At 44.0% G+C, this 10,299-nt stretch overlaps 1 protein-coding gene across 2 annotated transcripts; it reads right to left on the reverse strand.

The window, feature by feature from the left end:
• Nucleotides 1–3,041: 3,041 nt before the first annotated feature.
• On the reverse strand, nt 3,042–6,015 carry LOC147440770 (uncharacterized). 2 transcript variants are annotated; one of them, XM_086483584.1, is made up of 2 exons: nt 3,268–6,015; nt 3,042–3,178 (listed from the first exon to the last, which is right to left on the reverse strand). In XM_086483584.1, the coding sequence occupies exons 1-2, from the start codon at nt 3,685–3,687 to the stop codon at nt 3,056–3,058; spliced, it is 543 nt and encodes a 180-aa protein (XP_086339710.1). In that variant the 5' UTR covers nt 3,688–6,015; the 3' UTR covers nt 3,042–3,055. Both variants share the same exon structure in this region; 1 of them encodes a protein (XP_086339710.1).
• Between the last annotated feature and the right edge of the window lie 4,284 nt (nt 6,016–10,299).

Genomic DNA, 10,299 nt, shown 5'->3' on the forward strand with positions numbered 1-10,299 from the left:
AGACCGAGCTCTTCAAGCCATCCCAAAATATTTGTCGACCTGCAAACGCTCGCCGAAGCTCACTGAAATCGGAGAAAGTGAGCAGGCATGTGCTGGAGCAGCTGGCGACTAAGCCCGGGAGGACGTGACCTGCTCTGATACCAATTGTTGGAATTAGGGTTGCAGAGAAACACACACAGCTTGGAGAAGACGAAGGAAGCTCAAGGCACACAATAGAGAGTATGTTACTTAGTGTGCAATGGAAAGATGGATAGCCCTAGAGTGATGGGCGTATGTATATACAATGCACGGGGGAAAAAACCTCCTAAAGAGGGGAAAAATGCCCCGGCGGTCCTAATGTGTTCACACACATCACTACCACATGTATATGGTAACAAAAATCATAATACAAATGCCTATTGGAGGGGGGACCCCGACTCCACATAAATCCAGTCCTCATCTATTGTCATGTTCTCTAAATTCTCTCTCTTGCAAAAGTATTGTTCATGCCAAGTTAACTAAATGTTATGTTTATGTTGCTACCATCAATTATGTTCACCCGCTATGCTCACAAAGTAATTTCATGAAAGTACTCTCTCTAATTTCCGCTACTCTCAAGTTAATAGGCCAATTCCATTACATTGGTGATGCTATTTTTTATCTATGTCATGCATTAAAATGAAATCTTTGTATGTGATATTTTGATGATCTTTGCAAAAGGGAAGAGGAAAAAGTGAGCAAGAGTGAGAGGACATGACTGTGTTCTCTTTTAATTTTCAAGAAAGACAGAGAGCAAGAATGACAAATCTGAGTGTTCTTTTGCATGTGCAAGAGAGAGACCCGGTACTCATGTACTGGGAGAATCTTATGCAAGCTATACAAACATCCGATGCAAGAGAACACACTAGAATTCACTAAATATTATACCATAGCTATCTTGTGTGCAACAACCTAGTACAAGGAAATCTCACCTCAAGTCCACGTGACACAAAGAATTGTCCCAAATTTGTGTATTTTTCCCTATTGTCCTAAATATGTGTTTAATATGGTCTTCTTTCATATCCATGGTACATAAAGTGCATCAACAAGCGTGTAAAAACTACCATTCATAGTAGTTAGCACAATCTTTCCAGCTCCCTTGATCAAATAAGAGGTATTTTTGGTAGAAGTGATCGTATTCCCATGAGGGACAACCTCAATAGAGGCTAACAAGTCACAATGCAAAGTAATGTGCTTTGATAGTGGTGCTACAAAGCACCGCAATACCAAACATGTGACTCTGTAGTAACTGACATACATGCATCATGGAAAGAAGGATCATGAGTACACTCTTCACTAAATACCCACTATGCATCTACATTAGCATTGCAATATCCATTTCTAGAAGATTCTACAATAGCTTCACTGGTAGTAGATCTATAAAAAGTATGGTAAAAGTATGACAATGCATTGAGAGTAGTCTACACAAGTGGACTGTCAGAAATAACTTCACTTGCAAAAAAGAATTTCTCATTGGTATCCTTGATACCAGCAAGAAAAGTGTCCATGTCATCTTCCTCTTACATAACCTTCGACTCCAGCTCTTCAAGAAACAATTTAATTTTAGCATCATTTTTTACTTGCAAAAAGATTAGCCAAAGCATCCAAACCTATTCTTCCAATTTTGTTGATCAAATGTGAGGAATAATAGTGTGCTTCACATATAATGAAATCAATGCATGAGCTTGCACGTCTCTAACATTCAAACAAGACTCTCAATCATAGGCAAAACAACTCTAGCAACAATAGACGTGCTAGAATCTGTAACATCCTCAACAAAGTATGTATCCTCAAAAGAAAAGCATACATCAATGCCTTGCACAACATTCTGGACACCCTTTGACACAAGAAGATGCATCATCATGTAAAACCACATTGGGTAGTTATCCCCATCCAACTTGTCCTGAACAGAACATCTTGAAAACATATGTGATGTTGTCAGCCATGGAAAGTGCCTACACCTAATGTGAAAACTGCTCCGGAAGAGGAAAAACAAAGTAGGACTTATACATGCTATGTAGCACAACCACTACAACAAAAAAAGGTGTCATCGACGCAGATATCGACGCACTGCGTCGCTATGTGCGTTGATATCCGCGTCCCTATGAACCTGTCGCTATTTGTGACGCAGATAGCAAAGCACATAGTGACGCAGATAGCGACGACCATAACAGAAAAAAAAATTCTTGGGCAAAGGGCAGGTAGCCTGGCCTGTGCCCAGTTAAAAGATGGGCACAGCCACAGCCAGACTTCCTGTCCTCTGCCCAAGAAAGCGAGCAGCACCAAAATCAACCATGCTCCTGCGCGCAGAAATTTTGGCAGAGTTCCCTTTGTTTTTACATAAACTTTTCAAAAAAAACCATATCATGTATACGCCTCCTACATGCTATCCATGTAGGATCTCACATGAGATTTAAGGCCAATGAAAGACAAGTACCGTACCAACTGAAAAGCATAACCATAACGAACCATAACCATAACTTAAAAGCATAACCATAATGTAACCATATCATGTATACGCCTCCTACATGCTATCCATGTAGGATCTCACATGAGATTTAAGGCCAATGAAAGACAAGTACCGTACCAACTGAAAAGCATAACCATAACGAACCATAACCATAACTTAAAAGCATAACCATAATGCAGATAACCATAACCATAAACAAAATTAACAATAACCATAAGCATAACCAGAAAGTTAAACATAACCATTAACAAAACCCGAACCATAACTTTGTCTATACAAGAATAGGAGAAATAACCATGTCTATACAATGACAATGACAATGACAATAATCATAACCATAAGGGAAACAATAATTGTCTGAACAATAACTGTCTGTACAAAAAAGAGACACAGAAGCGTGTCTGTGTCTCACAAAGCATATATATGAAATCCGGTCCACTAATGACTAGGCGTCGCAACCTGCAGATAGGACAACTCACAAAATTAGTATGAATATTACTTCACATATACTTACTTAATTAAATCAACTCACACATATTAACGTCTCACCTCAAGCGATCAGCGAGACTATAAGGCCTCCCACTCTCCAGGCTTTCCTGAAGCTTCAAGATCATTCAGTACTTCATAGATACCTCTGCGATATCCATCTGACTCCTCCTGGCATGACGGAGCTCGATGCATCGCAAGATTCTGCATTTATACAAAAATCAAATTCATAAGAATACATGATTCATCGCGTTTTAAAAAACGCCATAGTTAAGATTGGATTAGAAACTCACAAACTCATAGCAAAAGGTGTCGAAGCCTCCGCTGCCAAGATGAGATGTCCCCCTGGTCATCTGTCGTACCTGTGCGACCTCATGCTGCTGTCTGAACCGCATGTCCGTTGTCCGCTCATCCTCCCTTATCTGCAGCCACGTCTCGTGTGGGATGCCCGAAGGCTTCGGCGAGCCGGTCCTGAAAGCCTTTCGAGATGCATCTCGTCGATGTTTCACGGTGTCCCATGCAACACCCTTGATCCACCTCCTCGGAACAACGGAAGAACCCGGAGCAGGCTGGTACTCTCTCAGGATGGTCTCCACTATGTAATTGACTTTGTCCCCATCCTGATCACGCCAAGACGTCAGAAGGCTGGTCGAAAACTGCAGCTCCGTGAGCTGGCGAATCCGTTGTTGCATCTCAGTCCCGACTCTATCCATGTCAACAGAACCATCTGCCTGTACAGTATAGAGCTTGGAGGCATTAGGATCGTGTGCCCCCCAAGGTGTTCGAGGTGTGCCAAGAGGTGTGTCGAGAGGTGTGCCTGGGTAGAACGGGGGTCGTGAGCGAGGAGGGGTCGAAGCATTTGTGGACCCTCCTCCACAGCAACCACCACCTCCACCTGACGATCGCCGAGAGAGACGAGTGCACCTGTGCTACGGAGATGAGGACGTACCCGCCTCTGTCCCACCCCTAGGTGTTGAAGCGGCCGTGATGGGAGAAGCAGGCGTTGTACCCATAGGCGTCCTCCCCCCCGTAGGCATCCCCCCCCTAGGTGTCGGACCCTCCGGTGTGAAGCCCGGAGGCATAGTATCCGTGCCTCTGGCTACCCAGTACTGAGAAGCCTCTGCCATCTGAGCAGGCGTCATCCGTGTAACGAAGCCCATGAATGCATCTGCACTCATGGAAGCGGGATCTGGAATATGGTCTGCCATACTAAAGTCCTGCACAAAGAAAGTAAAATAAAGCGTCAGAACACAATTGTTTAAATTAACTTTAAGCTTAATTTTAAATCAATGTCTTCACACAAACACTTACAGGCCTAGGCCTCGACGAGTGAGGCATCATCGATAAGATCTTGCGCCGTATCATCGTCTATCTCTAATTGCAAACATAACTCTACCCCAACTCGTTCTAGCAGATTGTCTTCATCCATTGCATCTTCATCTACAAGTGTCAATTCTGGCTCGTCTGCATCATCCCTCGTATATCTGTCAGCTTCCTCTTCCATACCTTTGTCCATCTCATCTAATGTCACAGTAGTATGGACGTCGTCTGACTGACTTTCCTCCAGGAGATCTTGCCCTTCAAATACTTGTTTATTTCTTGGAGCAACCTGAACCACAAACCACCATTGTCGCTCTCGAGGGTCCGCTACAAAGACCACTTGCTCGCAATGTTCGGGGAGAGCAAATGTGTCGCTCGCATCTGTCCAAATCTTTGTAGAATCTATTTGCACAAGTTTGTTTCCATCTCTGCGTACCGTTGCATTGCGACCAGAAGTAATCACCTTGAACCACTTCACATCCAACAAAAACATCTCAAACCGCCTAAAGCTTACTTTCAGGATATCTGACACCAGACCACAGTAATCCAGGTTGCTAGTGCTTTCATTCGTGTCTCTAGCACTGGCCCTGCTCTTTTGCATGAAACTAACCATTACCCCACTGTCAAACGTGTTTCTTCTGCTGTCAATTTGTTGTGTTCTGAAATGCTTTCCATGCGACCACAGTGCCATGTATGTATGATACTTCCAGTCACATCCAATAGCCAGCTCTTCCTCTTCTATAGATATGGGTTCTCCGATCTATCGAGCTGCTCTCACTGTCTTGTCCAACCATGCCATTGTAGGGAATTCAGGTAGAGGAGTGAGATGTCTGGCAAGGGTAAGCCTCTAGTCGTTCGACTTCGCCTGAAATCCTGTCACTCCCTATTGCGTCTCTCTTTCTCTTCTTCGTAACTTTCAAGCCATTTTTGCATTGGCGCTGAATTTAGTATACAGAACTTCATGATCTTTTCTCCCATGGCCAGGTTCATTTTCTTCGGCACCCCTTGCCCTTGCGGCTCCTCTCCCACCAGTCTTGCATCCTCCTCATCGCTCCACAGTCGAGGCCTTTCTGGGTCAGAAACGGATAGAAATTCGGTCGTCAATACAAGAGACTCTTGCACCAGCCATCCTTCTGCCATGCTCCCCTCTGGACGCGCTTTTTGGCAAACAAAACCCTTAAGTGTTTTCATGAACCGCTCTAGAAAGAACATCCAACAACTGTGGACTGTACCTGCCACTGCAACCTCATCTACTACATGGACGAGCAAGTGCATTTGGATAGTTAGGCAGCTCGTGGGTAGATATTTCTCAATCATGCAAACTGCCTCAATGGAGTTAGCCCTTGCGACTGCAATAGATTCCTCCCGTATCTCCTTGGAAGAGATCCACCGCACTAGCTCTGAAATCTTGTATATGCAGGTCCGCACTTCCTCCGTTAAACACCCCTTGATCGCAATTGGAAGAATGAATTGCAAGAACTTATGCCAGTCGTGCGATTTCAATCCTAATAGTTGATCGTCACAGGTGAATGCTGTCTTGAGACATCGCATATATCCTGTTGGCGTCCTGAACTCTGAAATCACCCTCTTCACTTGTCGCTCTTCGTTTTTTAGCAATACCCATGGCGCTCTTGGAAGTTTTGTTTGGCCAACTGCATTGGTGAAAGGCCATAGCTTTGGCATCTTTCCAACTGACTGCAAATCATCTCGTGAAGCTCGATTGTCTTTCATTCCCATGATTGTCTTCCAAAGGAGCTCTCCCACATTCTTGAATATATGCATTGGATCCAGCAAATGGTTAATTAGTAGATCACCCCAGTACGGCAACGTATGGAGAATGGACAAACGTTTCATTCCTGGAACAGGTTGCCCCTCATGTTCCTCCCATCGGCGACGCCACTCTTGTACATGCATAGGACGACATTCGACGCGACCAAGCTGACCTTCGCGCAAGTGATGGCCATCTGGAAGATAACGATGGTGGCCTTGATAAATTGTCTTTCGAAGAGAGGCAGAATAGCGCACATCCAAAGACTGCCCGCAAATTGGACATGCATTGTATCCCGAAGTTGTTAGCCCTGCATATATTAAAGCATAAATCAGGCCAAGGCAAAGGGCTTGCGAATAGGGAGAATTTTGTAAATCAATAACCATTACCAGGCTTCTCCGTATCCTGGCCAATCATGCATAGTCCACATAAGAAGTCCATGGATCCTTGCATGTTGTTGTCCTACTGGTTCAACCGCATCTGCTATGTCGATCCCATGCCATAACTCCTGGAGCTCGTCAACTAGTGGAGCTAGATAAACATCCATGTTTTTTGCCTTGAACTTACCAGGTACAATCAAGCTTAATATCAAATGACCCTTCTTGATGGCAAGCCATGGCGGGAGGTTGTAATTGATAAGGCACACAGGCCAAGTGCTCCATGACGAGCTTCTCAAGCCAAATGGATTGACTCCATCCATTGCCATGCCCAAACGCAAATTGTGTGGTTCACTCTTAAAATGTGGCCAGGTATCTTCAATGTGCCTCCAAGCCTTTGAATCAGCGGGCACCCTAAATGTTGCGTCAGTGGATCTATTCGTCGAATGCCACCGCATCAACTTTGCAATGGAACCACAACGAAACATGCTTTTTATCCTAGGAATAATAGGGAAATGCCGCAACACTTTAGCTGGCATTGTCTCGCCAACTGCATCTTGTTTGTAGCGCATTGCTCCGCACTTAGGACACGATAGACAATCTGTGAATTCATTGCGAAAAATAATGCAATCATTTGGACATGCATGAATCTTGTTGTAGTCCAAGCCAACTGAGGTCAGAAGCTGCTTTGCGTCTGGCATGGAGGGGGGCATTTCATTGCTAGCTGGGAGAAGTTGATCCCGCAATAACCTGTTTAAGCCACATTAAATTAAAAAGCTCTCCGAGCACATCACCGTTGCAATCGGAAAATCTCTTTTGTAAATTACGTACCTAAACAAAGCAGTGACGCTTGCATCTGACCACCCGTACACTGACTGAAGATTCAAAAACGCCAGACAAGTACGAAGCACAGATATTTTGGCGCCTTCATAGATTCGTTGACGTGCCAACTTCCTCAACATGTCTTCAGGAGATAGGCGCACGGCTTCTGGTGCTGCTGAGGGCGAGCTTTTTGAAATGGGGCCTCTAAACCCAAACCAATGGGCCTACCCTCACAAAATGTTCGTAAAGAGGTACGCACACTACTTGGGGCACCACCTTCTTTTGGGAGTGGAGAAGGAAACCAATCAAAATAACACTTGCACTCACCCACTCAAGCAACACACTTTGAAAACCCCCTTACTCTATATACACTTTGGACACTTGAACACCATCAACGATTATGCAACCCAATGCCGTGCATCAAATGAAATATGCAATTTGTGGAATAGCATTCACCTTCTCCCCATAAGAATACCCATAATACATCCAAACTCCTCCTCTCTCAAGCACTCATCAAAAAATCATGCGCACAAGACTTGCCTCTCAAACACACAAGAGAATCACTTACATCAAACTAACACACTTTTCATAGAGAGCTCATCTCCATCTATGCAATGCCGTGACACAAATGAAATCACCATGAGAGGTAGCCACATGCATATGTAATGAAGCAAGAGAGAATTGGAGTGAGAAATTTCTTTAGACCAATTGAATAAGTGTGGAGAAACAAACCAATGGTAAATTGAGAATAGAACATTTACTTGATTTCTCGCACACCTTTTAAGGGAGGATAGACGCTGGCTAACCATCACGAATTGCGACACTTGAAAGTTTTGAAGATGATTTAATGATCATTAACATAACCATGAGAGAGATCATGATGTATTTACAAGTTATTGAGGTGCTACAAATGATTTATTGGGTTGATGGAGTAAGAGATTGTAGAATAGAAAGAGTGGAGGATAGAGTTGCACTTCCTCCAAAGAGGAGGGTTAGGAGGGAGGATGTAAAAGAGGGAGAGTTGGGGTTTTCTCTACTATTGATCAAGAAACAACATGAAGTTGAAAATACATGAACATGAAGTTGTACTTTTATTTACAAAGCAAAAAAGAAAAGGGTGGTAATAAATATATGACTAAGGTGACATTTTTTGGGAAGAGTACAATGTATGTGTCGCCACAAAGGTTAAACGAAGAGGGGGAATTTACTCTAGATAAATTAATAGCGTAGAAAAATATATACACATATGAGGAAGAGGACGTTGAGTAGGCTGAAAAATGTTGCAAAAAGATGGTTACCATTTTATGCCACTCACTGCTTCGTTTGCGTTCTCCTCGCTTATCTGGAAGAAGGCATCCAGCATCTCCTCTATGTCGTCGTCTTCTGTCTATAAGCCCTTTTCTTCTTCCATCCGTGGCTCTATATTGGTCGGACCTTCACGCATAATCTTTTTTCTCTCTCTCTCTCTCTCTCAGATGTAGGTGCTATGTCGTAGAAATCAATGCCCGTTCCGTAGGAGTCGTATCGCAGATTCTGTACGGTTTCTCTAGCAAACTCTCCGTACTTGTGCACATGCTCATTACATATCCTACGCTTGCGCAGGATTTTATACTTGCAGAGCGTGCACGAGCATGCAATCTTTTCCTCCATGTTAGTTGATGACGTTGCCATCTACAATGATTATGAATGTTGTTTTAATATATATATATATATATACTCCTCACAATGTAAATTACCTCGCATTCTCTAGTCTTGCCCAATCTCCGTACACCTCGGTCCAAAGGTGTACGGAGATCAGGACCACCGGGTCAAAATCTCGTCTTTATTGGTCAAATCCTATATGGGTAGACACATACGTGCACTCCCAGGTGTACATGGCAATGCATGTAGCAGGCAAAACCCCTTTGCCTCTTTTAGTTCCATAGTTTCTTCTCTGTCTACGTACCCTATCTCTCGTTCTTTCTCTCTCGATCTCGCTCTTGCTATCTCTCTTTCTCTCTCTCTCTCTCGATCTCGCTCTCGCTAGCTATCTCTCTTTCTCTCTCTATTTCCCTATTTTCCTATCTCTCTCTCTGTCTCGCTCTCCACTTCTCTCTCTCTCTCTCTCTCTCTCTCTCTCTCTCTCTCTCTCTCTCTCTCTCTCTCTCTCTCTCTACTGATCGAACGAGCGACTGAGCTAGGGAGATCTAGACGCCCACGACTGCGGAGGACTACACAACATCGACAGAGGCTGCATCAGAGGATCTAGCTAGGTCACTTAGGCTCGACATGCACAACGCCCGGTCAGACTACTGACCATGGAGGAGATTGATGAGATCCGCCAGCGAGACAGATGTTGGATCTCCTATAATCTACCTATCCCAGCTAGCAGGTTTAGCCATTTAGTCCACACCCAGCAGTTTAGGATTCCATAAAATTTTATTTTGTCATCTTCTTACTCTGACTTTGTATCAGATCCATCACATTGTAACTTTCTTGTCTCATGTCTCATAGGTCACTTTCGCCTTTCGAAGACGCTAATATAACATTTCGTTTCATTTCTCTCTTTAATTTTTTTTCTTTAATTTTAATTTCCTAAGCATACATTAACTCTCTCTCTCTTTGATTACCTACACACACACACACACACATTTCTCTCTCTCTCTCTCTCTCTCTCTCTCTCTCTCTCTCTCTCTCTCTCTCTCTCCTACACACACACACATGCACACACACACACACCGCTCTCTCTCTTTCCTACAGACACACACATGCACACACACACACACCGCTCTCTCTCTCTCTCTTTCCTACACACACACACACACGATGTAGAGAGAGAGAGAGAGGGAGGGGTTGGGGGGAGCGGAGATGCACATAATACCTGCGCAGCAGGTTTCGGCCAAGATCTGAGTAGGCGAAAATGGCCCCTGCGCGCGGGTTTCGCTTTTTTCCCCCAAATTTTTTTGCGTCTCTATACGCGTGGATATACGCGTGGCAAATAAAGCCTTTCCATGCGTATATCGACGCACACTGCCACGCGTATATCGACGCGTATAGCG

This window comes from Adiantum capillus-veneris, chromosome 15 (assembly GCF_014529385.1).
Source record: "Adiantum capillus-veneris isolate H3 chromosome 15, ASM1452938v2, whole genome shotgun sequence".
In the NCBI taxonomy this organism is placed as follows: domain Eukaryota; kingdom Viridiplantae; phylum Streptophyta; class Polypodiopsida; order Polypodiales; family Pteridaceae; genus Adiantum; species Adiantum capillus-veneris.

Excerpts from the sequence above, each read along its gene's own strand:
- LOC147440770 (XM_086483584.1), bottom strand. The coding sequence starts at position 3,687 with ATGGATAGAGTCGGGACTGAGATGCAACAACGGATTCGCCAGCTCACG. Across the intron at positions 3,179-3,267 it reads ACACCTTTTGCTATGAGTTT|AATCTTGCGATGCATCGAGC; the intron begins GTGAGTTTCTAA and ends GTATAAATGCAG.